The sequence below is a fragment of the Salmo salar genome, chromosome 04 (genome assembly GCF_965601325.2).
Source record: "Salmo salar chromosome 04, fSalSal1, whole genome shotgun sequence".
In the NCBI taxonomy this organism is placed as follows: Eukaryota; Metazoa; Chordata; class Actinopteri; order Salmoniformes; family Salmonidae; genus Salmo; species Salmo salar.
Window position 1 is genome coordinate 29577771 of NC_138294.1, and position 15426 is coordinate 29593196.

Here is a 15426-nt window from a genome sequence, read left to right on the forward strand (position 1 = left end):
CTTGCAAAACCAATGAACAAGTATGCGCAAAAGCAACACATATCTTGGTCTATCTTAGCATGAGAAACAGCATACATTCATTATGCATCTTCCGCTATGTCAAAATTGTGCATGGTATGTAAGTTTAGTATATCTTTTCGACCCATCCAGTGCATTTTAAAAACATTTTTAAATCAACAATATGTCAAAGGATTCAATTACTGAAAACTGAACCAATCAAATGGATCAAACAAAGACAAACAGATCAATGCCACTTTCCAAGCCTGCTAAAGGTGTGGTGGTCTATGGTAGGCTACAGTGGTAAACACCACCCCTATGGTAGGCTACAGTGGTAAACACCACCCCCATGGCAGGCTGCAGTGGTAAACACCACCCCTATGGTAGGCTACAGTGGTAAACACCACCCCTATGGTAGGCTACAGTGGTAAACACCACCCCCATGGCAGGCTGCAGTGGTAAACACCACCCCTATGGTAGGCTACAGTGGTAAACACCACCCCTATGGTAGGCTACAGTGGTAAACACCACCACCATGGCAGGCTGCAGTGGTAAACACCACTCCCGGCTCTACCAGGGGCAGGCTTGAGGTAATCTTCCACAGCTCTGTGTAGATCATGTTCTGTGGCCTTGCCATTCCATTTCTTGACTGCCCCTGCAACACAAAAATAAATACATTTAGTAAAACACTCAAAGTAATGGATATGGATAATCTACACCTGGCACTTAAATGCGATGAACCGATAAGGGGATGTAAATATTTAACATTAAGTCGTGTGTGACCTATCACCTCTCTGTGAGTGGAAGTGTTCTTCCTAACCAGTCCCTCAACAGAGTGTTGATAAGCTTAAATGTCCACCTCCCGCCCTCCAGACAGTCTCAGAGGTAGATAGGCGGGACTTGGCTCATCTCCTGGTCAGCTGACATATCGTAAGGGGTAAGTGAATCATCACTGGTTAATACACAGGACAGGACAGGAACATAGAGTCAATACAACAGTGCTACAGTATGTGGAAGCATTATGGTATTTATTTTCACCTGTCAAGTTCTTTTAGATCAGCATGAGCAGAGAACAGAAGCTAGGGAGCCATTTCAGACTATTGAGACACACCCAAAACCTTGGGTAAGGTGCCATACTGTACCTCGAATTTGAGCTTGAGTCCGCTGATGTTCCTGCAGGAGTGGAGACACTTCCCCACCACCATGCCCATGCGTCTCACACGCACTACGCTGCTGTCCAGGTGGCTCTGCGTCCTTCCCAGCATGCACTGCAGCAGCTCTGACAGGGGAAAGTACATCAGGGTCGTGATCATTAGGCACCAAACAGAAGAAACTGGACTTCCAACAAGGCGTGTCTACATGGACAAAACCCATAACAAAACGCCCATTGTCGTTTTCTGTAGGAAAATGCTTTCCAATGAACACAAGCCAGAGGTCAGAAAGTAGTGTGAACAGCTCTAATCGTGTGACATAATACTGTATCGTAGTGTTGGGGGTGTTACCTGAGCGTAGCTCCTGTATCTCTGCATGTCTCAGTAGTCCCACACACAGCAGCAGAGCCCGGCTCACATAGAGCTGCTGCACCAGAGGGGTTTGGCCCAGGTCTGGCACTGCGACCGCAGCACCTGAACACACACAGTCAACAACATTGTCATAAATCTATATATTGTATTCATCACAACACTAAAGACTTTGTTTTACACTCACCTGTATAAGTAGTGGCCTCTCTCTGTCCTGAGCCAGGTAGCCCAGAAGAATCCTCAAAACATCAGTCTGGGAAGGAAGTTGAAGACTTCAGCTATAACAGAGGCTTGTTCATTTCTAACAAGGGTAGATTGACTAGACTCATAGCACAGAATGAATGACTGCCCAGTTCACCATCCGTTCACTGTCTCACCTCATACTTGTATTGGAGCAGCAGCAGTTTATGGGTGTTGACAAACTGGGCCTTTTTGTTCTTCCTGATCCTGGACCTCGGTCAGGCCTAGAGGAAAAAGAAGACTTACATTACGATAGAAAGAAATGGGACATGGTAGTCTCCACATTAATGTAGAAGTGTTTAGAAACATATTCCATTCTTATTTAATAAAAGTGACTCCAAAATCACACAATACATTATTTACCATTAATTTCTATTGGGCACAAAACACAACCAAAACAAACAGCAAATGCACCCAACACGTTTGTAGAGTCACAAGCTTGATCTAATCAGGGACCAAATACTAAAATTTTGATTACTTTAATACACATAAGTGAATTTGTCCCAATACTTTTTGTCCCCTAAAATGGGGGGACTACAGTATGTACAAAAAGTACATGTAATATATAAATGACAATACCCTCAAATTAAAGCTGACAGTCTGCACTTCAACCTCACAGTCATTGTATAGTTTCAAAGTGCTGGAGTACAGAGCCAAAAGAACAGCGAATGTGTCACTGTCTCAATACATTTGGAGCTCACTGTAAACAGAGTGCACAGGTTCTGTGATTGGATGTTCAGATCTAACCCCTACCCCTTAGTCACTTCACTTTATGTATATTTGAAAATGGATAGGTATAAGTAAAAAAGGGAATATCTCCACATACCTATCTAATCCTTTCACATCTACGCCTATCTAGAGGGTGTTTCTGAACAGGACGTACTGTACATGGCTAAGCGCAATGGGTATGTGAGTCTGGAATGCATGAGCAGACTATTTCAACACAAAGGAGGATCTGTGGATCAGTGCAGATGCTTGACACCTGCGGAAAGGGTTTCCTACCTCCATTTTGTGGGAAATACAAAAAATGGAAACAAACATGATCTTGACTTCCAGATCTCTTATCACCTTGAGTAGGTGGTAGTGTTTCAAACTCTACATTTACAGCAACGCTTTTGGATGGATGGAATGGTTGAAACAAACTATATCTTGATTTCACTGTTTACACAGGGTGTTATATTCTTAGCATGTTTTTCAATAAACCAGGTTTATCTACATGACGGGGACTCGGTCCCTCCCTATGGTGAATGTTAAGTGCTCAGTTGCACTTCAAATCTGTGTATCTGAGTTTGTTTTATTTATTATGATCCAGGGAATTCTCCATTGTAAAGAAAATGGAATGCTCATGAATATTATGTAGACTACTACATGCCTATATCTGTCAATATCAATAAAATAACAACAAATCATTATAATAGGTTGCTCTGTAAGAGCTGTTTATGACTAAATCAGTGTTGGGGTCAATTCTGCATTTGAAGTTAGATGTGTCCAATACAAATTCAATAACTAAATTGGTATTAAAGAGGAATTTGCTGCTTTTATCAGAAGTGATGTGATACATTGGTCTGTATTGTCCAGTCTATATGTTGGTCTGATACAGGTCAGGTCTCTGATAACTCTTCTTTTTTCTCCTGATCCGAAAGTGTCCTGTAAGGAGGGATGGCAATCTGGTAGGGGGATTCTGTTCTCTCTCTAAGCACCCATAATGGTTAGCCTACTTTATACTAACTGTCCAAAATAAGGATTCTTCATCCACACATTATTTGGCTCACAAGTGGTTTGGAGCCTACTTTCTGGTGTTTGTAAAAATAAATGTTTTGAAAAGAACTTCAAGCAAATATTAATTATCAAGACTGTTTGTGTTCAATAAATACCTCTAGGAAAAGTTATTGTTTTAGAGTTTGACTTTACTTTCACTTTATGTGGAAAGTACCTTATCTTAGCTCTGCTGTGACTTGCGGTGAGTTCTGAGGCCAGCTAGGCACTTTCACTTTCTGGTCCCCATCTCCCACTCACGCACACAGACACTCATAAAGCAGATTTTTGCCACAGAGTTTGTCAGCCTGGTCTCATAGACCTGACATAGTAAATGTAAATCCGGGACACTCAAATTAGTATGATATGTTATGTTTGGTATGGTTAGATAAGACAGATGGTAAGTTAAGGCAAAAACGTAGGTTGGTTGGGGTGGATTGGTAGATGTATAATATGAACATCTAGCAACCCAAAGGTTGCGAGATAAAAATTGCATCACTAACAACGCTAGTATTTTAGCTAATTAGCAAATGTTCAACTACTTACTACTTTTTAGCTACTTTGCAACTACTAGCATGTTAGCTAACCTTTCCCCTAGCCTTAACACTTTTAGCTAACCCTTCCTCTAACCCTAACATGAACCCTTTTAGCTAACCTTTCCCTTAACCCTAACCTTAACTCTTTAGCCTAACTCCTAAACTTAACCCTAACCTTAACCCTAACTCTAAAACCTAGTCTAGCTAAAGTTAGCCATCTAGCTAACATATTGTACATTTTGCAAATTCGTAACATATAATACAAATTCTTATTCATAATATATCATACTAAATGGGTGATGGACATCCACAAATTAATACATACCATACAAAGCGTAATATATAATACTAAATGGAGTGTCTCGGATTTCCGTACAGAATTATACAAAATGCTCTGAAACCAGGTTGCAGCCAGCAGGCTATGGCAGAAACCCATTTCCATGACTTTGTTCTGCAGAACATGGAAAAATGCATCAGTTTAATTGAAAATGCCATCATAGGCCATGAGCAGGTGGATGCCTTTGACAGTCAAAGATCAAATCTGGAGGCCATGGTCAGGGTCTCACCATCCCAGTCATCCTGATTGTCCCTCATAATCCGGAACAGTGCACGTAGATCAGATTGGTAAAAGTAGATGGTCTATGCCAGCCTGGAGGTTGAGTTCCATCTGGTTAGTGCGGCCCTCAGTAGAGTCGGCTGTTATAAGATAAATTACTTGTATTAAGACTTTTTTTTGGTTAACATAAGCAAAATGTAATGTGTTCTGTGTGCAGCTGGTGTAGAGGAGTCAGGCACAGGACAGCAGATATGAGTAAATAAACATATTACTCAAAATAGACAAAAAACAATACACAATAAGCGAGCCCACAATAAACGGACCGTATTACATAAAAACAATCACTCACAAACAAACATGGGGGAACAGAGGGTTAAATAATGAACAAGTAATTGGGGGATTGAAAATAGGTGTGTAAGACAAAGACAAAACAAATGTAAAATGAAAATTGGATCGGCGATGGCTAGAAGGCCGGTGACGTCGACCGCCGAATGCCGCTCGAACAAGGAGAAGGACCGATTTCGGCGGAAGTCGTGACAGTACCCCCCCTGAGCCGCGCGCCAACACCGAACTTGGGGACGACCCGGAGGACGAGGCACAGGGCGATCCGGATGGAGACGGTTGAACTCCCGCAGCAACGAAGTGTCCAAGACGTCCTCCACCGGCACCGAGCATCTCTCCTCCGGACCATACCCCTCCCACTCCACGAGGTACTGAAGGCCCCTCGCCCAACGTCTCGAGTCCAGGATGGCTCGAACATCATACGCCTGGGCCCCCTCGATGTACAGTGTGGGTGGAGGAACCTCCCGCACCTCAGACTCCTGGAGTGGACCAGCCACCAACGGCCTGAGGAGAGACACATGAAACGAGGGATTAATACGGTAATCTGAGGGAAGTTGTAACCTGTAGCATACCTCGTTCACTCTCCTCAGGACTTTGAATGGCCCCACAAACCGCAGACCCAGCTACCGGCAGGGCAGGCAGAGGGGCAGGTTTTGGGTCAAGAGCCAGACCCGGCCCACCGGTGCGAACACCGGGGCCTCACTGCGGTTGCGGTCGGAGCTCGCCTTCTGCCGCCTCACGGCCCATTGCAGGTGCACATGGGCGGCGTCCCAGGTCTCCTCCGAGTGCTTAAACCAGTCGTCCACTGCAGGAGCTTTGATCTGGCTCTGATGCCAAGGTGCCAGAACCGGCTATTACCCCAGTATGCACTGGAAAGGAGAGAGGTTAGTGGAGGAGCGGCGGAGTGAGTTTTGGGCCATCTCTGCCCAGGGGATGAATGCCGCCCACTGCCCGAAAGCGGCGGGTGAACTCCCTCACTCCATATGGCGTTGGCCCACTGCAGGGCTTTGCCTGAGAGGCAGGAGACGAGGGTGGGCACGTTCTCACGATCCATCTTCTGCAGCACGCGATCCATGGTGGTGCCCAGATGTTGCAATATGGTTGCGTGCTGCTGGATGCGCTCCTCTATGTCCACAGGGAGGGCGTCTGCTCCTGCTTACTCCATTCTTCGGGTGAGTGATTCTGTAATGTAGTCTGTGTGTAGCTGGTGTAGAGGAGTCAGGTGCAGGACAGCAGATATGAGTAAATAAACATATTTTACTTAAAATAGACAAAATAAAATACACAATAAGCGAGCCCACAATAAATGGACCGTATTACATAAAAACAATCACTCACAAACAAACATGGGGGAACAGAGGGTTAAATAATGGACAAGTAATTGGGGGATTGAAACCAGGTGTGTAAGACAAAGACAAAACAAATGGAAAATGAAAAGTGGATTGGCAATGGCTAGAAGGCCGGTGACGTCGACCGCCGAACGAGGCCCGAACAAGGAGAGAGACTGACTTCGGCGGAAGTCGTGACACAAAATTACCGGCCAATGACATTGGATAATTTATTTTGGTACAATTTCTTTTAGATAAAATAATTTAAAATGCTAATTATCCCTCAATATAAGATATTTAGGCTGACCTTAGATTTCACTATTCACGGTGTAAATAGCAATTTGCAGAAGTGATGTGATGCATTGGTCTGTATTGTCCAGTCTGTATGTTGGTCTTGTCTTTGATAAATCGATTCTGTGCTCTCTTATTTGGTTCACAAGTAGTTTGTAGCCTACGTTCTGGTGTTTGTAAAACTACATGTTTTGAAAAGAATGCCCCAAAAAGATGTATAACCACGACTATTTGTGCACAAAAAATACATGTGTGAAAAGTTATTGTTGTAGAGTTTCATTTTATGAGTTTCATCTCTGGGAATTTTCTTCATTGATTTGAATTTAATCTTTGGAGTGTCTCTCAATAACAACATGCCCAGTACAGTACAACGTTTGTAGTGTGTGGAGTTAGTAGCTAGGGTAACATTGTCACGTCCTGACCAATATTTAGCCCAGTCCGCCCTGTACCAGCACCCCGCTTGTGCAGGGCTACTAGTTCCATCCAGCCAGGACGGGTTGTGCAGGTGGTGCGATCATGGCCACCTGTGCGCCTCCATGGCCCAGTCTTTCCGGTTCCTTCCTCTCGGAGTATCCCGGGAGTGAGTACTCCGAGTCTAGCATGACCAGTACCAGCAACCCGGACCAAGCTTCCAAATAGTCAGCCTAGTCCTGTTCAGCCTGTTCCCGCTCCCCGCACTAGCCCTAAGGTGCGTGTGCCCAGACTGGTACATCCAGTACCAGCCCCACGCATCAGGCATCTAGTGCGTCAGCCCAGCCTCGCCAGTCAGGAGTCGCCAGAGCCGCCCGCCAGTCAGGAGTCGCCAGAGCCGCCCGCCTGTCAGGAGTCGCCAGAGCCGCCCGCCAGTCAGGAGTCGCCAGAGCCGCCCGCCAGTCAGGAGTCGCCAGAGCCGCCCGGCAGTCAGGAGTCGCCAGAGCCGCCCGCCAGTCAGGAGCCGCCAGAGCCGCCCGCCAGTCAGGAGCCGCCAGAGCCGCCCGCCAGTCAGGAGTCGCCAGAGCCGCCCGGCAGTCAGGAGTCGCCAGAGCCGCCCGCCAGTCAGGAGCCGCCAGAGCCGCCCGCCAGTCAGGAGCCGCCAGAGCCGCCCGCCAGTCAGGAGCCGCCAGAGCCGCCCGCCAGTCAGGAGCCGCCAGAGCGGCCCGTCTGCCCGGATCTGCCAGAGCGGCCCGTCTGCCCGGATCTGCCAGAGCGGCCCGTCTGCCCGGATCTGCCAGAGCGGCCCGTCTGCCCGGATCAGCCAGAGCGGCCCGTCTGCCCGGATCAGCCAGAGCGGCCCGTCTGCCCGGAGCTGCCAGAGCGACCCGTCTGCCCGGAGCTGCCAGAGCGGCCCGTCTGCCCGGAGCTGCCAGAGTGGCCCGTCTGCCCGGAGCTGCCAGAGTGGCCCGTCTGCCCGGAGCTGCCAGAGTGGCCCGTCTGCCCGGAGCTGCCAGAGTGGCCGTCTGCCCGGAGCTGCCAGAGTGGCCCGTCTGCCCGGAGCTGCCAGAGTGGCCCATCTGCCCGGAGCTGCCGGAGGGGTCTGTTTGTGACCCAGAACCGAAGGGGTCTACCTGCGACCCGGAACCAAGGGGGACGGCCTGCGACCCGGGACTGAGGGAATCTGCTTGTGACCCAGAACCGGGTGAGTCTGGCTACGATCCCAAATTTGAATTAAGTAACTGTGACTGTAATGAGTCTGCCTACAGACCGGGACCGAAGGAGTCGGCCTACGACCTGGAACCGAAGGAGTCTGCCTACTGTCCAAAGCCAAGCAAGTCTGTCTACTGTCTGGAGGGCAGTAGGCCAGAACCGGAGCCACCTCCAATATAGGTGGGTTGGGGAGGGGGGGTGTAGCACAGTGACGGCAGCCACCCTCCCTTCCCTCCCTTTACTTTAGGGGGTTTATTTTTGTATTGGGTTTTCTTTATGTTGGTGCATTCGGTGTATGCACCTTTGGGGGGGGGGGGTAATGTCACGTCCTGACCAATATTTAGGTATTATTTGTATTATATTTTGGTCAGGACGTGGCAGAGGTATATTTGTTTTGTATTTTGGGGTTTTGTGTGGGGTGTTAGTTGTTGGTATAGGTTCTAGGTTTGTTTTTCTATGTTTAGTTAATTGGGGTTGGACTCCCAATTGAATTCAGGTGTGTTGTGTTGCCTTTGATTGGGAGTCATATATAATAGGGTGTGTTTGTCTTTGTGTTTTGTGGGTAGTTGTATTTTGCACTGCGTTATATATGCCTGTAAAACTGTCACTAGTCTTATTTCGTTTTCTTGTTTTTCCTCCGTGTTCACATTCGTTTAATAAATTAAGATGATGAGCACTAACTCCTCTGCGTATTGGTCCACGTTCTCCGACGATGATTTCGCTATGTCGTCTAGCGACGAAGAAATCTGTGGCAAAGATATTATTATATTGCCCTATCACGAGGATGGGGTTCCCCCAAATAAACGTTTTTGTGGAGTTTCATGCTGTTGCCACTGTTTGACAAATAATGCAGCACAGACAATTATGCATGACCGGGACTGAGTACTGAGTCGAGGTTAGGACTCATGTTACCCCAGACACTTGTTGACAACAGTTTTGCTCGAATAGGAAATAAGCTTACCAAATACATTAGTGATACCCATCATTTTATTGACTTTTAAAACACTAATGTATAGACATAGTCCATACTAAACTTATGATTTCAAAGAAATGAGGGCTAGAAATGCAGTTGTTTCCACTGTTGTTTTAATATTGTTGTTAACAGTCATATGAACTCTTCATCTCTTTCCCGTTCTATCTTAGGCAAACACACGTACACACACACACACACACACACACACACACACACACACACACACACACACACACACACACACACACACACACACACACACACACACACACACACACACACACACACACACACACACACACACACACACACAGGTCAAGGTCTCTGCACAAATTTGTGCCACATTATCATGCTGATGCAGTAAACTGTTGTGTATCACTCCCAATAACCAGGTTTTTATTGTTGCTCTGTTCCTGGTGCAGGTTGCTGTTAGAGAGTTATAACTCTATCTCTCTCATCTCACCCATACTCTCTATCTCTCTCTACTACCCCCCCCCCCCTCTCTCTGTCCCAGGCCAGGGGCACCAGAGCCTGGGAGAGCTGGGGGTGAAGAACGGGGCTACCTTCATCACCTTTCAGAGGTGTCATGGAGGGTAGACGTGGAGTAGACGTGGAGCAATAGATGTGGAGGAGGGCTGATTCCATTTTCTATCCCATGGTATAAAATAATATACAAACAATATCTGTTAATGATTTTTCAAAGTGTTTTTTCTCCAATTTATGCTTTGGCCAAAAATATGTATGGGACAAATCAGAAAATGAACTTTTAAATGTGAGATTTCCACTGGGCAGTTACTTTAACTCCACCAGGCACAGCAAGAAGAGGACTGGCCACACCGCAGAGCCTGGTTCTTCTCTAGACTTCTTCCTAGGTTCCTGCCTTTCTAGGGAGTTTTCCCTAGCCATGCTTCTACATCTTCATTGTTTACTGTTTGATGTTTTAGTCTGGGTTTATGTATAAGCACATTGTGACATCTGTCTGATTTAAAAAGGGCTTTATAAATACGTTTGTCTTGTTTTGCTCTTGCCTGGTACTAGCTAACAAAGTGCACGATAAGCCGGTCACCAATCAATGTGATTTAGTTCACCACGTTAAATGTGCCGTTTGTGAGGTTTTATTGATACATTTGATATACAATTGTTGTTTAAAGAGTAGGCTATTACTGTATTTCTTACTTTATTGTAACAGATTTTTTTTTTTAACTAGAAATATGTTTTCAATTTCAACCAAAAAGGCTAGCCAATCAGAAGTATAATGAACAAAATAAATAATGTTTAAACATATGTGCATTTATTTTATGTGTATATGGAATGGACATTGTATTCACCCTTCATTAAATAAACACTTAAATATTTAAAGCATATGCCATTTGTGTTTGGTAACATTTTCATGATAAAACATTGGCCAATAACTAGTTCCGAAAATAAATTAACCACACTTGTTGCCACATCGACCTGAGCTAGCATAGGTGCTGCACAAATCTAATGATCTGTTGATGCTCACTCGTTTGGTTGTCAATTATTCTAGTAGCAGTAAAAGGACAGTCTTCATTGAAGTCACATGGCAAAGAGGATGGTGCTGGCTACAGTCCAGGAAATGGCTGTGCCAAAAGTACCAAAAGAAAGTGTGGTGTTCCTTAAGGGACATGTAGGGGATTCCCTTTGGATTAGATTTCCCCCTGCAGATTAAAGGTATAAAATAAATCCTTATTTTTAAAGGAACAGAACGAGAAACTTGTACAGACACACCTACTCATTCAAGGGTTTTTCTTTATTTGTTCTTTTTTCTACATTGTAGAATAATAGTGAAGACATCAAGACTATGAAATAACACATGGAATCATGTAGTAACCAAAAAATATTTGAGATTTGAGATTCTTCAAAGTAGCCACCCTTTGCCTTGATGACAGCTTTGCACATTATTGTCATTCTCTCAACCAGCTTCATGAGGTAGTCACCTGGAATGCATTTCAATTAACAGGTATGCCTTGTTAAAAGTTAATTTGTGGAACATTTTTCCTTTTTAATGCGTTTGAGCCAATCAGTCGTGTAGTAACAAGGTAGGGGTGGTATACAGAAGATTGTCCCATTTGGTAAAAGACCAAGAACAAGAACAGCTCAAATAAGCAAAGAGAAACAACAGTCTATCATTACTTTAAGACATGAAGGCCAGTCAATGCAGAACATTTCAAGAACTTTCAAAGTTTCTTCAAGTGCAGTCGTAAAAACCATCAAGTGCTATGATGCAACTGGCTCTCATGAGGACAGACACAGGAAAGGAAAACCCAGAGTTGCCTCTGCTGCAGAGGATAAGTTCGTTAGAGTTACCAGCCTCAGAAATTTCAGCCCAAATAAATGCTTCACAGATTTCAAGTAACAGACACATCTCAACATCAACTGTTCAGAGGAGACTGAATCAAGCCTTCGTGGTTGAAATGCTGCAAAGAAGCCACTACTAAAGGACACCAATAACAAGAAGAGACTTGCTTGGGCCAAGAAACACAAGCAATGGACATCAGACGGTGGAAACCTCTCATTTGGCCTGCCGTGTCTTTGTGAGATGCAGAGTAGGTGAACGGGTGATCTCTGCATGTGTGGTTCCCACCGTGAAGCACGGAGGAGGAGGTGTGATGGTTTGGGGGTGCTTTGCTGGTTACGCGGTCTGTGATTTATTTAGAATTCAAAGCACACTTAACCATGATGGCTATCACAGCATTCTGCAGCGATATGCCATCTCATCTGGTTTGTGCTTAGTGGGACTATCATTTGTTTTTCAACAGGACAATGACCCAAAACACACCTCCATGCTGTGTAAGGGCTATTTGATCAAAAAGGAGAGTGATGGAGTGCTGCATCAGATGACCTGGACTCCACAATCACCCAACCTCAACCCAATTGAGATGGTTTGGGATGAGTTGGACTTCAGAGTGAAGGAAAAGCAGCCAACAAGTGCTCAGAATTTGTGGGAACTCCTTCAAGACTGTTGGAAAAACATTCCAGGTGAAGCTGTTTGAGAGAATGCAAAGAGTGTGCAAAGCTGTCATCAATTCAAAGGGTGGCTACTTTGTAGAAATATTTCAATATGACATATATTTTGATTTCTTTAACACTTTTTTGGTTACTACATGATTCCACATGTGTTATTTCATAGTTGTGATGTCTTCGCTATTATTCTACAATATAGAAAGTAGTAAAATAAAGAAAAACCCTTGAATGAGCAGGTGTGTCCAAACGTTTGACTGGTAATGTATGTTTGAGAAGAGTAGTTTTCACATACTGACTCCACCAGTAATAATGACAAATGCACTCCAATGGCCGAAGGTAAAGGTGCTGGGGTTTAACATTTGAGATGATATTGTCTGCAGTTTGCTCCATGCCACTCAGGAGAAGCCTACTTCTGCAATGCCTTTCATAGATTTGGAAACTGTAGTGGTAGCTATGTTTATGTATAGCACTTTGTGACATCTGCTGATGTGAAAAGGGCTTTATAAATACATTTGATTGATTGATTGATGTGGATTTTCACGCTGTTACCATTGTTTGACAAATAATGCAGCACAGAGACACTATTGAGTCGAGGTTAGAGGTTACTGAGTCGAGGTTCGAACTAGTGTTACCCCAGACGTGTTGATAACAGTTTTGATCGAATAGGAATACGCTTAGCAATTACATTAGTGTTACCATTCGTTTGAGTGACTTTTAAAAACACTAACATTTAAACATAGTTCAACCTAAACTTGTGTTTTTAAAGAAATGAGGGCTAGAAATGCAATCGTTTCCTCTGTTGTTTTATTACTGTTACTGAAAGTCATGTGACCTCTTCAACTCTTTCACTTTCTCAGGCAAACAAACACACACGCACACACACAGTCAAGGTCTCTGCACGTATTTGCTTCACATTATCATGCTGATTCATTAAACTGTTGTCACTCCCAATAATCCTTCTCAACAATTCTTCATTCTTTTGGAGGTTTGGATTGAATATCAGCATGGGTGATGTTCAAGTGGAGAATATACATATAAAAACAATGTTATTGTTATATTTTTAATTATGATGCCCAGCTCAGGAGGTCTCTTGATGATGTGAGACCTGAGGCAATTGCCTATTCTGCCTAATGGTAACTCAGCCAGTGATTAACAACTCACAACAACTTGGCAGTCAGGTGTTTTTTGTTTCTCTGTTCCTGGTGCAGGTTGTTGTTAGAGAGTTATAACTCTATGACCTTTGCCTATCTGATTGAACTGGTACCAGGAGCCATGACCGTTTGCGGAAATCACCTGACAAATAGGATAATGCAGTGCTTCTTTCACATGCTTTGCTTGCTGTTTGGGGTTTTAGGCTGGGTTTCTGTACGCACTTTGAGAATATCAGCTGATGTACGAAGGGCTATATAAAAATACATTTGATTTGATTTGATTGATACTCCAGAGAAGGGAATGGTGGCCAAATGGTAGAAAAATTGACTTTAGGGGATCTAGGGACTTCATTCTGGCTTCTGACACTTTTGGACCGCCCCTACAGATTTAGAATAAGTTACAGCCACACACAGTCACAGTCACACATTCCAAGGTGAAAGAGGAAAATATAAGGTTGAGGAGTACTCTTCACAAACCCTCTGCAAAATGGCAACGGCAAACCTGCAATGGCCAATGGTAAGGATATTAGGTGTTTTTCTACACAATATTATAGTTTTCTACATGCAAAAGTACTTCCACACTATAATGTCATAGATCTTAAAGCTGTAGTGATTGGTAACATAGTATTGTTTAGAGTTTTTGTTTGTTGAAGATATATGTATTAGACATCAATGTTGAAATTGTAAGGACTATTTCTTGCGCCAAAAAGTAAAATGTGTGTGAGAGAGTTTCTCTTTTATCATGGTATCATCTGTATGACACTATAACAGAAACTGAAAGCAGGCATAGTGCAGTGCATGAAATAAACAAATCTGTGGCATATTCTGGCATTTTTTATATTGCAAAAGTGATAGTGTATCAGAAAAGGAGGAAGAGGATTAACAACCTTGACATTCTTGATTATATAGCCTATACTTATGCCATCTCTCTCATCTCAGACACACTCTCTTTACCCCCACTCTATCTTTCGCTCTCTCTGTTACAGGCCTTATCTGTTAGACTCCAGCATTTCCCCAGAGGAGACCCTCCGATCCCTGTTCCGTACGATCCAACATTCCTGAAGGCAACTCACGCCTCTCTACTGGTTGTCAAAGACACCAAACCGACCCGAGCTTCCCGTTTCGCTGTCACCGTGCTCAACGGCTCAGATGGGAAAATAGTTCCATTGGTCCTCAAGAGCACAGACACCATCGGCAAACTTCAGAGGAGGTTCCTACAGAAGCGGCCTGACCTGACGGGAAGCCTGAACCTCGCCTACAACGGCAAGCCCGTCCAGGGGCACCAGAGCCTGGGAGAGCTGGGGGTGAAGAATGGGGCTACCTTCATCACCTTTCAGAGGTGTTGTGGAGGGTAGACGTGGAGTAGACGTGGAGCAATAGATGTGGAGGAGGGCTGTTTCCGTTGATCTTTCCCTTGTCATGCAATATGAACAATATCTGTCAATGAATTAGTGATTTATAAAGAATATTTGCATTAGCCATATCAGGTGTTCTTTTTGCGCTACATAGTAGATTCTTTATTGTTTAGAATACCAACCAAAGTGATGTGGTAGCCTGCTGAGGTAGAATGCACAATGAATAATGTTAATGCATCTTTGTCCTTTCTTTATGTTAAAGTAACTGTCCAGTGTTTCTAGACTTCTATGAAATATGTTCTATAATTACTTACAATATGAGTGAAATAGTTTTTCTTCCAAAAAAATAGTAATTGAGTATGTTAAAAAGCATATTTTCTGTGTTGGAATGTTGTGGGCGTATACCAACATCAGAAAGGTGTCGACGTATGCCGTTTATAAAGAATATTCATGCGAGTAAGACTGCTGATTGGCCAGCTCATCTTTCTCAGGGAGATTACATTATTTATATGAGAAAATAACAACAACAAAAAATTCTACAATTTATGCTTTGGCCACAAATACAAGTATTGAACAAATCAACAACATTATTTGGATATATTTGGATATGTGAGAATATGAACTTTTAAAAGTGAGATTTTCACTGGGCAGTTACTTTAACTCCACCCAGCACAGCCTGAAGAGGACTGGCCACCCCTCAGAGCCTGTTTCTGTTTTAGGTTTCTTCCTAGGTTCCTGCCTTTTGAGGGATTTTTTCCTAGCCACCGTGCTTCT

The 15426-nt window shown here is 44.1% G+C and overlaps 1 protein-coding gene across 1 annotated transcript; it reads left to right on the forward strand.

Annotated features, from left to right (window-relative positions):
* The first annotated feature begins 13507 nt into the window (after positions 1 to 13507).
* On the forward strand, positions 13508 to 14928 carry LOC145878623 (uncharacterized). Its single transcript, XM_082974268.1, has 2 exons — positions 13508 to 13814; positions 14284 to 14928. Exons 1-2 carry the CDS (start codon positions 13785 to 13787, stop codon positions 14650 to 14652), a joined length of 399 nt encoding a protein of 132 aa, XP_082830394.1. The 5' UTR covers positions 13508 to 13784; the 3' UTR covers positions 14653 to 14928.
* Positions 14929 to 15426: the final 498 nt, after the last annotated feature.

What these genes read in the sequence shown, in the direction of transcription:
- LOC145878623 (XM_082974268.1), top strand. Translation starts at nt 13,785, where the DNA reads ATGGCAACGGCAAACCTGCAATGGCCAATG. An exon ending in CAAACCTGCAATGGCCAATG is followed by an intron (nt 13,815 to 14,283) that starts GTAAGGATATTA and finishes TCTCTGTTACAG; the next exon opens with GCCTTATCTGTTAGACTCCA.